The 18186-nt window shown below is 42.8% G+C and overlaps 1 protein-coding gene across 11 annotated transcripts in view; it reads right to left on the bottom strand.

Annotated features, from left to right (window-relative positions):
* The window catches only part of DHX32 (DEAH-box helicase 32 (putative)), an 80332-nt gene that overhangs the window by 48867 nt on the left and 13279 nt on the right, over window positions 1–18186 (bottom strand). For 6 of the 11 annotated variants that reach the window (XR_008320334.1, XM_053312856.1, XM_053312860.1 and 3 more), the window contains exon 2: window positions 1495–1688. The exons of 1 other annotated variant lie outside the window; for it this stretch is intronic. Coding sequence is in view for 9 of the 10 variants with exons in the window: in XM_053312860.1 (XP_053168835.1) it covers window positions 1495–1688 (194 nt within the window). In the remaining variant the exon portion in view is untranslated. Of the gene's footprint in view, window positions 1–1494; window positions 1689–4974; window positions 6881–7952; window positions 8084–11073; window positions 11095–13113; window positions 13150–18186 lie in introns of those variants that run through there. 4 more of the 11 variants (XM_053312855.1, XM_053312857.1, XM_053312854.1 and 1 more) reach the window with 4 other exon arrangements.

Here is an 18186-nt window from a genome sequence, read left to right as displayed (position 1 = left end):
TGGTGTTTGTGCATGCCCGGGCACCATTTGCATGGTCAGCATGGTATTGCTGACCGCACAAATGGTGCCCATGCATGAACAGATGCCAAGCACATGCTGGAGCCGCATGGGGGGAGCTTGGGCCGAGTGCTGCCCCCACAGGAAGCTGCATGGGGCAGCAAAGCTCCCCCGCACCTCTTTCAAAAGGTGCTTGAATCACGCTTCAAACCGTGATTCTGGCACATCCCTAACATACAATTTCCTTCAATGTTTTATTCCATTGGAGTCCCACTTTTTCAGGCATACAACTCTTAAGTGAATGTACTGCAATTTCTTATGGCCCACATTTGTTCTGGATCATGGTGCTTGTTAAAATTGATGTAATACACTTAGTGACATTATATGTGAATACTTATGATGCTATTCCTGTCTTTGTTGTCGGGTTATAACCTACATGGTAGGTTTACTTAGTTGGACATTTAGTTTGGGCTAGTCAAACTGATTTTCATAGGGTTAGATCAACTGACCTTCAGCATTCTTACATAAATCAGTATTTTAGCACTTTACCATCTCATAGGGATTAATACAGGAAAGAGTGTTTTGACTATTACTCATGTGGAAACCATACTGAAGGAAGAGGTAATTACAGAAAAGCAATCCTTAAGAGTAATTAATTTTATTTATTAATAGCATTCAAAATAATTTTATCTTAAATTTTGATTTTTAAAACTTATTTTACTGATTTTTTTTTAATTCCTTGGCTTCTAAAGGGGAAAAACCCCTCTTAAATGAAACAAAAACACATTCCAAATATTAGGATCCTTCATGCTCATGTGTTATGCAGAATCACAAACATTATTTTTTCAGATGGCAACTTTTCATTATTAACAAGAACAGAAATGCTTATCATTATGATAGGCAGCATGTATGTGGAGGGAGGAAAGATATATATTTTTTATTTGATTTATATAACGCCCTTCCAAAAGTGGCTCAGGGCGGTTTACATTGCAGGAACACCCAATATCTATCAATTAAATAATATAGATCCCTGCCCCATACAATTTCTAGATTTTGCCTTCACTGCAATGATGCTCTCAAATGCAGTTCTTTGTTTTCCCTCCACAAGCACCCATTCCCATATATGGCAGGAAGTAAAGGGGAACACTTAGACACCATTAGGTTATGTTGGATGGAAGTTAAACATGTTCCCTGTCCCTGGTGACCCCAGTGTCTGGATCAATGGGCAGGTTTTGCCCTATCTCAACAGTATTCCAGAATGTAGCCCATTTACTTTGTCTCATAGAATGAAAGTACCTTACGTCCACCCCTGCTCCAGCCTATATAGACATGCCCCTTAATCTGGCCTCAGTGGGTTTTTGACTACAGAAGAGAGTGATACTGCAGCTAGAATATGAAGAAGTTTTGCAAACTTGTGTTTATATAGTTGGATATTCTAGATGAAGATTATGCTTATATGTGTTAAATTGACTACAGTGTATATAAGAATGCACAAACCTCAGGATAGTTTCACTGCTGCAACAGTTCTCGCATGCGACCATATAACCCACTTCATGACCAATATTGACGTCCATCTCATCAGCTACTTGTAATGCCAACCATACTGCTGTTTGTGTGTGTGTTTGCGTGCATACAATTGCTCCATGTTGAAAATGGTCAGGAAGCAAAAATTCAGCACACCACTGAGGCACCTTTAATGTAAAACAAACAGAGAAATGTAGAATGGAATCCATGTATAAAATGATTGCAGAAGCTGGGGAAGCAAGAATAGAATGGAAGGCAGGCTGGAATGGGTCCTTTATGAATAAAAATGAGGCAAAAAATAGTGAGATGCATTAGACACACCTGGGAACAATATTTCAGACTGGAAACCTTTCCAATATTCTACTTATATTTACCCCTTCCTAGGCAGAACCCATCCGGAAGAGAATGGAATGGGCCAGAGCAGACATTTTAACAAGATTGTGCAAAAAACCCGAAACAAACCAGAAATGTTAGACATACAAGAAAACAATTTATTGGAAATGAAATCCATCCATTATTACAATTTTATTAAGCCTTTCTCAACTAAATCCCATTTTTTAACCAAACAAGATATCTGAGCAACTGGTTCTAAGGTAGTTTGATAAGATGGGACTAATACTATGAGCCACAAAACTCCCTGAAAATCCACATTCTGATACCCATTCTGGGCAAAAAAAATGATATTCTGAGGAAAAGAACCAGAACACTAACCACCAAGCAATCCAAACCAACAAAATTTGCACGTCCTATTCACTGGCAGGTTAAAGGAGAGGCAGTAGAGGCGGCTGCCTATGGCGGCAAAACTCCCCCAGCAGCAAGTTTTGGAAACATGAATAAAAATCAGTGTGACTGAGATGTGTGTGTGTGTGTGTGTGTGTGTGTGTGTGTGTGTGTGTGTGTGACATGCACGGGGGCAGGGTGGATGGATGGGACAGTGGCAACATGAAAACTAGTTGGGCTTGGTTGAGCAGGAAGGAATTAAGCCTCCCGAAGGTGGGGGCAGGTGGTGTGGCTATGGGCGGCATTATTTTTCTGTTCTCAATTCTCTACAATGACAAATCTTGGGGAGCAGCAGATCTTGGGGCAGGGGCGTAGCTATAATTGAACAAAAGGGTTCAAAGAACACAGGCCCCCAGCTCATGAGGGGGCCCCTCCATCCACCCCTCCATATTTTCTTCATTATCTCTCTCACTCTGGGGGGCCGCCAGAGAGAAGGATGAACACGGGCCCCCTCTCCCCTGGCTATGCCCCTGTTTGAGGGTAAGGGGAAGTTAAATCTATTTTTTAACTTCTAAAACTGTTGCCACTAAGCGGCACCATGGCAGCAAGAGCTCCTCATTAACCCGCCCGCCTCCCAAATTATGACAGTGCAGAGGGTATGGGATGGCATTGGTGGCAGAGAGGGTGGCAAGAGAGCTCCTGACACGGGCCTAGCTGCCTCCCAAATGACAGCGATCAGGCCAATTTTCGGCCTCTGCACATGTGTGTGCATGCACAAAGGCCCAAAACTGGCCCAATCTCTTTCATTCGGGAGGCAGGTGGGCCCGTGTCAGGAGGTATCGCCGCCCTCCTTGCCATTTATGGATGGCCCTCTCCGCAATCCAAATGACAGAGATTGGCCTGAGGTGTGCAGAGGCCTGAAATCGGCCCAATCGCTGTCATTTGGGAGGCAGGCTGGCCCATGTCAGGAGCTCTCTTGCCACCCTCTACACCGCCAATGATGCCTTGCACCCGCACTATCATAATTTGGAAGGTGGGTGGGTCCATAAGGAGCTCTCACCACTGCCCTGCCATGGTGCATTGGCAGTTTTAAAGGTGAAAAAAATAGATTTAACTCAACCCCTCCCCCCCCAAGCCCTTTTACTAACTTCCTGCAATGGGAAAAGAAACCCTTCTTTGGCTGCCTACTGGCAGCAAAGAACTTAATTCACCCCTGGTCCTATTGGTCTAGACCGGGCTGGTGCAGTAAGTCACAACCCATCCACAAAATCCACTTTTTTGAGTGATAAATTGTATTCTGGGAGAAGGACCCTGGTATGCTTCCCAACTAAAATTCACTAGTCCCATTGGACTATATGGAAGTCCAATAAGCCACAAAATTTCTGCAAATTCCATGTTTTGGCACCAGTTCCAACAGTATTCTTGGGAAAAGGACAAGAATGCCTAATTCTAAGCTATGTCAATTAAATGCAACAGACAGCCGAAATATCAATTCCAGCCTATTCTGTTCTGTACAGATAGGTTCTGGCTAGGAAGGTGTTAATAATAATAAAATAATAATAATAATCAGTCAGTCTTTATTATGGTTTTTGACCAATAACACAGCATCTTAAAAAAATTTTTTAAACATAGCCATATTAATAACAGAACTGTACATTGGATCTAACCATTAGTATGCAGAGTGCAACGAACTCGTATTGCAGAACAGAATTTTGCAGCTGTGTGAGTGACAGATGAATTCACATCTATAAGCAAATATTTGATGTAGAATTCGTCCAATCAACCTGGCAGATTATGTAAAAGAGGATCAATTAACCTTTGCCTAAGATCTATATAAAGGACACACCACAGGAGTACATGTGCAACTAACTCAATCTCATCAGAGTTAAAGGGGCAACATCTCTGCTCAACTGGAATTCTACTATATCTACCAGCCAAAAATTCTGAAGAGAGGGCATTCATTCGGGCCCTTGGAAAGGCCCATCTATGTTTGGGGAAAGTAAGGAGAAATAAATAATCTGCTGGGCGAGTTCTCATCCCACAATTGAGTAGGTGGAATTACCTAGATGTCCTCAACAGGTCTTTCCGAAACTCAATATCCCAGATCCTTCATTTAATAAGTTCTTTGGCCCTGTCCAAACCCACAGAGAGGATTGCCTCAGGTGAAAGACCATAGGTATGGAGTTTCCTTCACGTCGCTTCATGTTGGGGGGAAAGGGGTGGCCTTTTCCATCTTTAAGGTTTTTCCTCATAAGGTATAATGGAGGTTTCAGCGGCCCCAAAACTGCACTTGGGGGTGCTGGGGTGGCCCAGAGCGAGTGGTGGTGTAGTGAACAACAGGGTTCTGTTGTTTCTGAGGTGTTCTGAGTGTAGATTCTTTGGTAGCAAATGAAATTTTCAATACAAACCAAGAATCCACTCTCATTTGCTACCAAACCTTAAAGACATGTAAACTACAACAAATCACCAAAAATCAACACTCTGCCCAAATCCTTTGAAAAAATTCTGGTAGCTTCCTTGCCCCCCTTGGGCACTACCACCAACCCCACACCGCTCTAGGCCACCCCTTTCCCCCTGATGTGAAGCGATACAGCTCCATTATACCTTGTGGGGGGAAACCTTAAAGACGCGTAAACTTCAACAATTCACCAAAAATCAGCCCTTTGCCCAATCCCTCTGCAATTTGGGTGGTAGCCTCCACCCATTAGGCACTACCACCCCACCCCAACTTACCAAGATTTCCCACCACGTGGAAGCTGCACGTGGAAGGGTTTTTGTACTTTTCCATTGGTAAAAGAGAAGGAGAGTTCCCTGGAATTTCACCCACACCATTGGGGGAATAAACACTGTTAAAAAGTGGGTGTGGTGGCAGTGATTACAAAAGGAACAGTTTTAAGTTTTAAAGGATCAGCCTTTGTTGAGCAAACATGGAGGGAATGATGCAGCCTTTTTCTTTCCCCTGAGACAAAGGCTGGGCTTAAATCCGCTATTCACTACAAGGTTGCTTGTGGAAATGCTGCAAGGTCTCTACCTTGCCATGTCATACATGGATATTTCTGTATGCTGTATGTTGATGATGCCATGATCCTTTCACAGACCAGGATTGCTCTCAAGAGAGCTTTCCGGGCCCTGGCTCTCCATTGCCAGGAGGAGCATTTGGTTATCATCTACTCCAAAACTAAAATTGTTTGCTTTAACGACAGAGTTAAGAACTTCACTTGGTCTGCCAAGGATCATCGAATTGAGCAAGTGAAATGTTTTAAATATCTTGAAGTGGTTTTTCAGCACAATCGCAGGAAATCCACACGTCAGACTGGTTGCTGACGTGGCACGAAGAAGTGCAACAGCTATATTGCGATTCCACCACACTTAGGGCGGTGGTTATATACCTGCTGCTATCAAATTGTACCTAGCCAAATCCATGTTACAACTTTTATATGGCATCCAATTAGGCCCCAATACCAATTTTGTTACTCTAGAAAGGATTCAGTCAGGTTTCCTGAGAGGTCTCTTTTCTACACCCAGATGCACTGCTAATGTGGTGATCTGCCAGGAGGCTGGTTTACTAAAGGTAGAAACTAGGGCTTGGCTATCAATAATCTATTACTGGCTGAAATTTCATCTTTGACCAATAGGACTCATACCTAAATTTTCATTAGTTATCCCTCAACTGCCCTGGTGTTTGAAAATAGTTAACAGACTTCTTCTCCTTGGATTAGCTCCAGATTCCTTACTGGAAATGGGAACTGTGAGAGCAAAAAAAAAAAAGGTTCACCAGTGATTGGAAGATATTGAGTTGCAGAATGAGGTGGCTTGTTTGCCTGCATTCTATAGATCATTAAAGACTGGGGCGGGCTACTCCTCTGCATCATACTCGTCTTCTATTACTTTTTCTAAGTTTTGCTGGGCCTTTTCGAGAGCCCGCTTCAATGCTTTCCAGTCAGCTTTGCTTACTGGGATGTTTCAACATCTACTCATGGAGGCTTGGCTTTGTCCCTGCAGTTCTGGTGAAATCTAAACCATTGCTCATGTTTTACTGAATTGTAGCTTTTATCAGGATATTAGGCACCATTTGATTTTACCCCTATTGATTGGATTTCCTGGACACCCTGATAACTTTTTAGTTAAATCTTTACTTGCAGATAACGATTCCTCTATCTCCTATATTGTAGTAAAATTCTGTTATATAGCTATTAGGGTGCGCAACTTCCCTGACTGGTTCAAAAGGGAGCTCGGACTGTTTATAAGATTGCTACAATGATGACTTGGTACTGCTCCAATCGTTTCTGTGATATCTGTTTTCTGTCATAGTAATGTTTGGTTTTCTATTTGGTCAATGACCATAAATAAAATTTACTTATACCTTCTGTTCACCTGTCGCCTGTATTTCCTGGGCCAAAGACTTTGTCAAATCTACCTCCTGTATAGGTTCCAAACCCGGCTACAGATATAATGCACAGATTTCTATTTCATAGTCATGCTGGGCATTAGGTTGCCTCTTTGTAATATCCAATGGACTTGTGTGGGTATCTCTGGGAACCTAATCTTCAGATAGGACCTCATTTAATGCCTGTCCCTCAATAAGGGTTGTCTGTGTCCATTCCACTGCTTCTACATGGCCAGGCAAACTGCATTCAGCTACACAGCCTAATGGAGTCAAATCTGTATGATGGCAGTTCCCTCCTATTGGCTCAGACACAAGGATATTTGAAGATGGTTTTTCGGAGGAAACTTGACCTGATGAACTTCACCTGGTGCATTGCCCACTCTATTCATCACTTTTGATTCCAGATGTTGTGGGGAGATCTCTGAATCAGTTAAATCAATTAAACAACTCCTTGTTTCCATAGGGCTTATGGCAGAATGTTTTCTTAGTTCGGAGGTACTATTTAGTGCTACTGTCATCACAGTTTTTTCATTTATCTGTTGAACAGAATCAGGAGCTATTTGAGTGCTCATGACTTGGGCATTCAATTTCTGCATCAGAGAATTTTTGTCTGCCCACCTTGCCAATTCACTTGCACTCTGTTTGGCCATTGTTGGGATCCGGTTGGCTAATTGGTGCACCGTATCCCAGGAGTTACAGCATTCTCTAAAGGTCCTTATCAGCTCCTGAAGATTTTCAGAGTTTCTGACATAAAGTATTTCAGTTTCTCTCACTTGGGCAATTCATCATCTCAGACCTCCTCAATCTGGCCAAAGGCATCTGGCACTGACAAAGGCATCATTGGATGACTGCCCAGCTGTTGTTGAAATTTTCTTTATCTCTCCAAGGCCACTTTTCACAGCTTTATTATTAGTTAGTTAGTTTCTTGCCTCTTAGCTTACATGGGCGGTAGAAGGTTTCCTATAGGAGTCCCAAAAGACTATTGTAACAGAAATATGATAATAATTCAACTGTTTTGAGATATTAAAAAGTTTTTTTGGTATTTCAGTCTTATACAATGTAATTACAAGTCTTTTGTGATAGCCAAAATCTCGTAACCAAAAAAGAGTTTTAATTTCAAAATGTGTCTCTTTAAAGCCAAGTGATTGGCTTAAAGACTGACAAACCATGTTTAAACTTCCCCATTTGTGGTGGTTGAAACTGTAAAATTCTATAAACAAAGCAATTTGATTTCTTAAAAGGATGCAGGAGTTTTTAAAGTTATCGGAGCTCAAATCGGCATAAAGGTTTATCCTTAATTTCATTTGTTTGTCTTTACCCTTACCTTCCTCCCAGCCATTGTTTTCATTAGATGGCTTGTCTTCCCGTCCTTGTTTCTTTATTGTCTCAGCTATCTCCTCCATTGCTGTTCCCAGACCCTCCATCTTACGATCTAGCTGATCTTTTTTTTTTCATATTTAAAAGAGTTTCTGAAATTAACAGGCTTTGGAAAGGATTTCTAAGGTACCTGAATCCAGTGGGTCCTGGGCAGCTCAGGAGGTGCTTCTAATGTTGAGGAGGAAGTCTCTAATGAAAATGCCAGCAGTTTTCATTCTTCATTAGAGACAGCCAGCTGTTGCTCCAGTGCCACAAATCTATTGCTAATGGGGAATGCATCTGTGATTCTCTCAAGGTCTTTCCCCCTTAAAAATCCATCCAAACTTAACTGCTTACCAGCTTTGCTCCCTGAAGCTTCAGAGGCTTGCAGTGATGTACACAGTTGTTTTTTCGAGCCCCTCCTCCTCAGCAGATAACTCTTAATTTCCACTGATTTGCTAGTTATTATTAGAGCAGCCAGAGAGCAGAAAGCACACTGGAGGCATAATACTTGAGATTACTAAAATTTAGTGGTCCTAATGGCAATAAGCTAGCAAAAATACAAAATCCAGCAGAGAGTACTGTAAGAGAGATGTTACCTTGCCACCATCTTATCTCATAAATAATAATACAATTTAAATACAATTTTAAAACTCTTTAAAAATCAATTAAAAATCAAAATTTAAAAGGCCTGATTGAACAAAACGGTCTTTACCTGGCATCTAAAAGAACAAAGTGATGAAGCCTAGTGAACCTCTCTGGAGAGGCTATTCCATAAGTGGCATGCAACCACCAAAAAGGTCATAATAGCCACCTGCCTCACCTCATTTGGCAGGGGCAATCAGAGGAGGGCCTCCAAAGAAGATCTTAAGGTCGGGGTTGGGACATCTTTGTAACCCACCCAAAGCCTTTGGATAGGGTGGTACAGAAATGTAATAAATAAAAAAATAAACAAAATGTAATAAATAAAACTAGCTTAACCTGTGCAGAGCATCTGCATGCTAGTGCTTGATTGTTCCCCTCACCTCAGAGTTTTCTCCACCCTCAGCTGAACTGCGCTCCTGCTCCTCCATCCCATTGCTTCCATCCCCCTCATCCCTCTTAGTTGCTCCCCCATCCCATTGCTCCATCACCCTTCTTGGTTGTGGCTGCAGTGTTGCCGGTGCTGATTGGCCAAGCCACAGCCCCCTGAACCCAGACCTCCACACTCTCACCCAAGCCCCACTCCTGCTCCTCCCTGCAGGAGTAGCAGAAGTTAACTGGGTCCTTCCTCACTGCTGCCGTGGCCATGGCTATTTGTTCTTATCAGGACACTGACAGGCTTGAGCCCGTCCCCCTCCTGCCTGCCTCCCTCCGCTAATGGTCTCTGTAGCTCTGAGCAGTGGTGATGGTTGACCAGGCCCTTCCTTGCTGCCGCATTGGCCACTTGTTCCCCTCAGGCTACTGACAGGCCCAGGCCCATCCCTCGCTCTTCCTTCTTTCTCTCCTCCCCCTTCTTTCTCTCTCTCCTCCACTCGCTCTTCCTCCCTCTTCCTTCCCCTCCCTCCCTCTTTTCTCTCTCTCTGAGGAAGTTAACTTCCTGAGTTAACAGATCTTGTTCATCTTGTTTGCTCCTCTAATTCACACAATGGCAGCCTCATTCTCCTGAAGGGGCTCTTTCCTCCCTCACAATCCCTCTCTTTGCAGACCCCTGCTACAGCTGCATTCCAGCTGACCACGGTACTCCTGCTCTGTTACCTCCGACTGGAAAAACACTGTGTGGGCGGGGCTATCCACACACCATTTGCCACGGACCACCTAAGCCTTTTATGTATATGCTAGCTTAACCTATGCAGAACATCTGCATGCTAGTATTTGATTGCTCTCCTCACCCCTGCCATGGCCACTCGTTCCCCTCAGGCGGCTGACAGGCCCACACCCATCCCTTGCCTGTCTGCCTCCCTCTGCCAATAGCCTTGGTAGCCCCGAACAGCAGCAGTGGTTGACTGGGCTCTTCCTTGCTGCCAATAGGCACCACCATGGTTGCTCATTCCCCTCAGGCCACTGACAGGCTCAGGCCTGTCCCTCGCCCTTCCTTCTTTCTCTCCCCTCCCTTCCCATCTCCTCCACTCGCTCTTCCTCTCTGTCTTTCTTCCCCTTCATTCTATATTTATTTATTTCTCTCTCTCTTTCTCTCTCCCTTTCTGAGTTAACAGATCTTGTTCATCTTGTTTCTTCATCTAATTTACACAACAGCAGCCTCCTTCTCCTGAAGGGGCTCTTTCCTCCCAAATGACCATTCTCTTTGCAGACCCCTGCCCACTATCCTTTTATATAGATAGATTCCTCTCCTCTACAATCAAGAACATTTTCCAACCAGTAACAAATGCATTCCAACTGATCTTAACCATCACAGGCTCTTCCTCCCTATCTGCATATGGAATCCCCACTGCCCAATCACCACGGTGCTTCTGTTCATGAATTCTCGCAAGACTTTGGTTTGGGGCGGTATAGAAATGTATATAAAAAAATAAAAAATAAAATAAGAGCTGCCACACACAGGATTAGCCACAGGTACACCTTAGAGAATTATATATATAAATAATAATATGGGACAAGGTGCTCTCTCAGGTAACCCAGACTTAAGCCATTTAGGGTTTTGAATTTGGCCAGGAAACAGACTTGGAGCAAATGCAGCTGACGAAGCACTGGCATAATATTATCAAAATGTCCAGTCCCAGTTAATAGTCTTTTAGCCCTAGTTTGTACTAGCTTCAGTTTCCAGACTGTTTTCAAAGGCATCCCCATGTACACTGCATTGCAATAATCTAAGCAAGAGATTATTGCAAAGTATGAGTAACCGTGGCCAAGCTGTCTCTGTCCAAGTAAGTTTGAATTTGGCATATCAGCTGAAGCTGATAAAAGGTGATCTGAGCCACAGAGGCCACATAAATCATCATCATCATCATCAAATTTATATTCCGCCTGACTCCAAAGGCTCTTGAGCCTCTAGAGACAGTGGTTGTTGGATCAAGGAGCAGCCCCAAACTGAGAACCTGGTCCTTCAGGGGGAATGCAGCCCCATATAGAACAGGCTGGACATAATTTACCTGGGTAGTACTTATATCTTGTCTAGATTTAGTCTCAACTTGTTCACCCTCATCCAGTCCATTACTGCATCCAGGTACTGATTCAGGACAGTTACTACCTCACCTGCGTCTGATACAACTGAGTGTCATCCGCATACTGTTGACACCTCAGGCCAAATCTCTGGATCACCTCTCCCAGCGATTTCATGTAGATGTTAAACAGCATAGGGGAAATAATGGAACCCTGAGGAACCCCAAAGCATAACTGCCAAGGGGTTGAGCAGTAATCTCCCAACACCACCTTTTGGGATCGGGCCTCAAGGTAGGAGCAGAACCACTTCCAAGCAGTGCCTCCCACACCCAACCCAGCCAGCCTATGCAAAAGGATACCATGGTCAATGGCATCGAAAGCCGCTGAGAGATCCAAGAGAATTAATAGAGTTGCACTACCCCAGCCTCTCTCTCTGCACAGGTCATCCTACAGGGCAACCAAAGAAGTTTCTGTTCCAAAGCCAAGCCTGAAGTCTGATTGAAATGGATCTAGATAGTCAGTTTCCTCCAAGAGTGTTTAGAGCTATTCAGCTCCAGACACATTGCCCAGGAAAGGAATATTGGCCACAGGCCTATAGTTGTTTATATCCTCTAGGTCCAGACTAGGTTTCTTTAGGAGTAGTTGAATAATAACTTCCTACACTCCCTCTCTCAATGAAGCATTTAGAACCTGCTGGACCCAGCTAACAATTCTCTCCCTACTAGATTTAACAAGTCATTAAGGGCAAGGGTCATTGAAGCATGCGTGTGGTTGGCTAATCTTGACTAAACTAGTCTACTAAACATGTCCACATCCTTGGGGACCAAAAGTATATTGGAAGAATTTTAGAATTAGAATATTTTCTTAAAGTGTCTTTAAGACATTCCACTCTTTGTTTGTTTTGCCCCATTTTTATTTATAAAGGGCCTGTTGTGGCCTTTTCTGTTCCATTCCAGCTTCTACAAGCTGGTATTTTTTTGTTTTGATTAGAAGAGCTGTCCCATGTGAACAGCTCTTGCTTGCTAGCTGTCTGACTACTAGGAACTGAACAGTTCAATAAATGGAAATTATCTGCCTGGATAAATGTCAAGACCCAGAGTCAGTTAAGTGGTCAAACATGAAGTGAAAGACAGTTCTGGGAATTTATTTCTCTGAGCTGGATTACACTGAGCACATTAGAAAAGTGACAGGAATAACCTCTAGTGAGAGGAGGACACCAGCCCTATCATTCTCGAGTGTTTTGGTTGCTTGCTTGGGTATAACAGTGTTAAGAAATTTCTGGTCAAGGTCAGCCAGACCCTTTCCTATGTGTCTAATTGGACTCCCCTATTGCCCTAGCCCTGCTCAGTCATTTAACACTCATTTTAAAAAATGACCATCTTCCATGAAGTCAACAGCCAACATTAATGCTCACTGAAAGAGAACAATGATTTGTGCTTATTCCTGTAACTCTGGTACTTGTAAAGGGATTCCATGATGGTTCTTGTAAGATTCTTCAGGGGCATAAGAGAACACAGAGAATTATATAAAGAAAAATATAACTGTATTGAGATTTGGGTTGCAACAAGTCTCTGACAGGCTGCGATCAGGAGCATTAGAGTGGTAGAGTGCTTAAAAATGGTTCCCAAGCTGCCTTTCTTTCCATACGTGGGAAGGCAGCTTGTGGGGGACTTTTGTGGACAAAAGGTAAGAGGGTAAAGGGCTATGCAGACCCTTCCCCAGTACTCTGCTAATAACAATACTTCTCGTGGGCTGATTTTCTTGAAAACAGCAACAACAACAACAACAACAAACCAAGTTAGTTGAGCATTTAGTTTGGCCCTGAGTACAATTGGCCACACAAGCAATATGAACACCTGCTCCTTTGCCATCTAAAATCCCGAGGGAAAATATGTGCATTTAGTTTAAATTCAACCCAACTGTGCTGATATTTCAGTTTTAAGACTGATTTATATGAGATCAGGTGAAACCATGATTTAATTAAGAGGTTAAGCACTTTAATAGAGTTTTATATTAAAATAATTGCTTACCCAGGGGCATTAACACCAGCTGGACTTCTGTTCAATCTGAAATCATAATGTACAAGCACAGCATTCCTAAATGCACTGCATCAATAAAGTGTTGAGGTTTTAAACACATCATTCTTCTGGTGCAGAATTATTAATTCACACTAAAAAATATGTAGGTGTTATTTGGCTCCGAATGAACCAGAATCTTCACATTTTTCTGAACTTTTATTGTAGAGTTTAGTTTAGCTTGAGGTTCTTGTTAATTGCTTTTTGCATTTTACAAGCAATTCATTAAGTGAATGTGTGTGTGTGTGTGTGTGTGTGTGTGTGTGTGTGTGTGTGTGTCTTTAGACAGATTTCCTGCTGGAACCAAGAATGACTGCAGGGCTGACAGTTAAACAAGATTACTACTTTTATTACAACTATGGTGAATTAAAATGCAGTTTTCAGAAACTGAAAGCACGTTGAGATTTTCAAAGTTCAGCCAAAATGCCACCTGGTTGGTTGTGAAATTGTAAGTAATCATGATTTTTCATTTTGAGAAATGAAGGAATATGTTGTATTGAATTTCCAACTGTAATGTGTTAAGCTCTTATGCAGGGCTACCCTAACTATGGGAACCATCTGGGGTGCCTAAACTCTAGGGAGATTTGGGTTGAAATCCTTATTAAGGCATGAAGCTCATTGAGTGAGCTTGAGTCAGTCAACAGTTCTTAGTCTAGCCTGTATCACAGAGTGGCTTCGAAAAATAAAAGGTGCAGGGTTGGGGAGAAACTCATACAACATCTTAACCTCCTTGGAGAAAGGGTGGGATAAAAAAAGTAACAAACAAAATAAAATCCCTGACAATAGTACCTCCCCCAGCAGCACAGTTCAGAGATCAAAGGAGAATGGGAGTTATCAAACACAGCTACCTGTGAATCCTGTTCCCAGTTTAACTTTAGCATCGTCTCTGTAGCCTAAGAGCTTCTCTTTTTTCATGAAGCATTAAATGGAAGCAGAGCTCAGTCTTTAGATACAAACTATGGGAAAGAGGGAGGGGGACAGTGGCAATGCAACATGGGAAGAGGGCAAGTGCCAAGCACTCTGGAATCCTGACACAAAGTGTCCTAACTAGAGTCTAACACAAGCCATGCAGCTCTTTCACCATCAGTTTCAAAGGAGTTTCAGTTTCAGGGGTCAGAAAATGCTTCCACAACTGACTAGGAGTTATTTGCACATGGCTTCATGCTTCGGGGTAAATGTCGAGTGAAGCCATTTCGAACTACACTTGCGGCACTGAGGAAAGCAGCCCCTCCCCTCTGCTCTCAGATTTTGTTTTGAAACAAGTTCACATGGCATGCTCCATGTTTTCCTTCTAGCCAATGGGGCGGGGGAGAGCTTCCTAAAGAGCGTTTGTTGGTTTGTTTGTTTATTGTTAAATTTATAAACCACCTTTCATTAAAACAATCTCAAGGAGATTCACAAAGAAAAATTAAAACAAGAAAAAACAAGAAAAATTAAAACATGTAGATATCTGCATTTCTAAAGAAAACATCCCTCTTATCATGCTAATGATTCTACGTCAGTGCCTCTCCCTATTTGTTCCATCATTTTCAGAAAAAAGTAGCTTAAAACCAGCATTTTAAAAATCCAGAAATATGCCGAGAAAAGCTAGAATTCGCATCACAAAGCCTGATTTGTGTGCGGAGTGGGTCCAAGAATCTCAAAGGGACTTCAGGGTAAGTTTGGCTGTTGTTTGAACGCACACACTCTCTTCTGAAGTAGATTCAGGGTAGAAGCCCTGTGTTTAAAGCCTCCTAGGGGTCCATTTCACACTCCAAGAGCACCAACATTCTCACAGTGCATGAAGCACCCAAGAAAGTCAGGGGTAGCATGAGAGAATTCTTAAGTTGCATACCCTGAACTTTCAAAATGAAGTGGGGGAGACACAGAGGGCAGCTTGCTGGAAGGCTCCCCAAATCCTGGTGCCAGGCATGAGTTTTCCTGAGGATCAATCCTGCAAATAGTAGGTCTGGTAAAAGTATCCCAATACTTTATTGCAGGCATTATCCTTTGTTGAATCAAGTTTTTTCTTAGACTGACTAGTTGATGACCATCAAAACTTTATAGGCTTATCCCCTTACCCACTGGCTGTGAAGATAAACAAGCACTGCCAACAGCCTATGTTTTTCTGGAATAAATGTGATGGGAGGAGAGGAGAGGCAAGGAAGAAGAGCATGTGGATTTCAGGGGCTCTACGCAGTGGGGAAATGACTTGCCTAGTGAGCAAGAGGTTGCTGGTTCAAATCCCCGCTGGTATGTTTCCCAGACAATGGGAAACACCTATATCAGGCAGCCGCAGTATAGGGAAATGCTGAAAGGCATCATCTCATACTGTGCAGGAGATGGCAATGGTAAACCCCTTTTGTATTCTGCCAAAGACAACGACAGGGCTCTGTGGTTGCCATGAGTCGACACCGACTCAAGGGCACATATTTACTTTACTTTGCGGAATAGGGAAGTAATGCCCAACAAAATTCCTGACAGCTGACCACTTGGTAGTACATGAATCATCTTCCTGTCCCTTGGCGGGCATACAAAGTGGACTGCTTTGTACACAGAGCATGACAACCTGAGAGGAAAGAGAGGTGTGCTGTGTGCTTAGACAGGCCTGGAGTAATTGTGTTAAAATATTTATATTCCACTTTTCAAGAACACAAAAAGTTCTTAAAGCAGTTTACAAAGCAAAGGAATGGGGGGGGGGGGGCGGGGCGGAATAATTCCATGCTCCAAAAGGGCTCACAGTCTAAAAAGAAAAGGGAAGGAAACATCAGCAAAAACTACTGGAACCCCTGCTAACTTGGCAAAGAGGCACCTCTTAACATGGTGATTCTCTTTATTTAGCAGGGGGAGAGTAACTGGCCCTATCCACCACCAGCACAGTACCTCCAGTGACTGTTGCTGGTGTCTACAGTATCTTGTGTTTCTTTTTAGATTGTGAGCCCTTTGGGGACAGGGATCCATCTTATCTATCTATCTATCTATCTATCTATCTATCTATGTAAACTGCTCTGAGCCATTTTTGGAAGGGTGGTATAGAAATCAAACAAATAAATAATAAATAAGGTACACAATGCTGGATAGTGACTTTCCTGTTGCTTAATTAGAGCCACCAGCTTAAAATATGTTTCTTTGCCCAGTCAGCAGGAATGGCAAGGGCTGGAAAGTTGAAGTGCGATTGAAGTGCAATCTAGTCTGATGAAGGCTTTGTTGGTATTGATTGTTAATACAACAATGACACTTTAAAGTCTAGTGGAACTCTGGGGAAAGGGCTGGGGGACCCCAGAATGGTTTTGGAGTTGGCCTAGACGGGTTGTAAAAGTATCTGTTGAGTGGTGAAGCAATAAAGCTTTGCCCCCCGCCCCCAAACTCTATGGATTGTGGTGTAATATTAGACTGGGCCAACTGGACCCCCCCCGCCCAAACTCTATGGATTGTGGTGTAACATTAGACTGGGCCAACTTGGGCTAGAGGCAAGATGTTTCCTCTGACCTCCCAGGCAACTTTACACTTCAGCTCCAGGCTTAAGGGGCAGCTAGAGGGCCTGGTTTCCTGGATGCTGAATCTCCCTCCAAGAACAAGCAAAGACAGAGAGTGAGTGCAGACAGTACAGCTCTTCATCATCCAGCATACCGGGCATTCCATGGTCCACATACTCAGAAGAAGTTCCATGTTACATTAGTCAACACTACAGGTGTGCATGGATTTTGCAACTGGAACATTTTAAATTGCTAGGCAATGAGCTTAACAAACAGAACCTAAGTGGTAAGATACTTCTGTAGAAAAAAGGACCCTGTCTTCCAAACTGTATAAACAGGTTTTAAGATTGACTTAGGCTCTGAACCTACCTAACAGAAGCTCTGAACAATATGATAAAAAATTTTACAAAGTCAAAAAGAAAGATCAGTAGTTAGATTTACAATACTCTTCTCTCTACCCTTGCAAAAGTTCTAGATGATGCCCTCATCATCTATTGCTTTGACTACTACGGGCTCCTCTCATCATCTCCCACTGGCTCATCTTTCCCCCTCACCTCTATCCAGCACTCTGCTGCCAAAATCATTCACCTCTATCATGGCAAAGAGGCACCTTTTAATGTGGTGATTCTCTTTATTTAGCAGGGGGAGAGTAACTGGCCCTTTCCATCTCCAGCACAGTGGCTTCAGTGACTGTTGCTGGTGTCTATCTTATGTTTCTTTTTAGATTGTGAACCCTTTGGGGACAGGGATCCATCCTATGTTTGTTATTTTTCTGTGTAAACCACCCTGAGCCATTTTTGGAAGGGTGTTATAGAAATCAAATCAAATAAATAAAAATCATCATCATCATCATCATGTCAAGCTCTTCCTTAAATCCCTTCAGTGGATTCCTGTCTACTCCTGGATAGCACAAGTTCCTAAAGTTCTCCATGGTCTTGCCCCTCCCAACTGTTCAGCTCTCCTACACCATTACACTCATGCTCATCATCCTTGCTCCAGCAAGGATCCATCATCATGCTCCAGCTGCATCACCCACAACTGTCTGAAAGTTACCAGCTCCCTCAAATGACTCCTTTCTTTCTTGCTGCTCTTATGCTTGGAACTGCCTCCCAAAACTCCTGCATTATCTCTTCCTTCAAATCCCTTCTTAAAACCCATATTTTTCATAAAGATGTGGCAAAACATCTTAGTGCCAATTCCTTGCTGTAATTAAGCTTAAGTACATGTAACTGAAATAATAGCATGTGCTTTCTGTTTACCCCTACCTCCATTCCACTGCCTCTCCTCTGCTGTCTCCCTTGTATCACAATCTAGATTGTAAGCCCCTCTGGGCAAAAACCTCACTTATCATTTTTTGCCAGGTGCCATATATATGCATAGCACATCATCATCATCATCACCACCATCATCATGTAACAACAACAACAACAACAACAATAATAATAATAATTTGTTGTTGTTGTTGTTGTTGTTGTTGTTATTATTATTACATTTATATCCCGCTCTTCCTCCAAGGAGCCCAGAGCGGTGTACTACATACTTGAGTTTCTCTTTCACAACAACCCTGTGAATT

This window comes from Hemicordylus capensis, chromosome 3 (genome assembly GCF_027244095.1).
Source record: "Hemicordylus capensis ecotype Gifberg chromosome 3, rHemCap1.1.pri, whole genome shotgun sequence".
Lineage (NCBI taxonomy): Eukaryota > Metazoa > Chordata > Lepidosauria > Squamata > Cordylidae > Hemicordylus > Hemicordylus capensis.
Note: the sequence above shows the minus strand (reverse complement) of the source record. Positions and strands in the feature narration are given on the sequence as shown.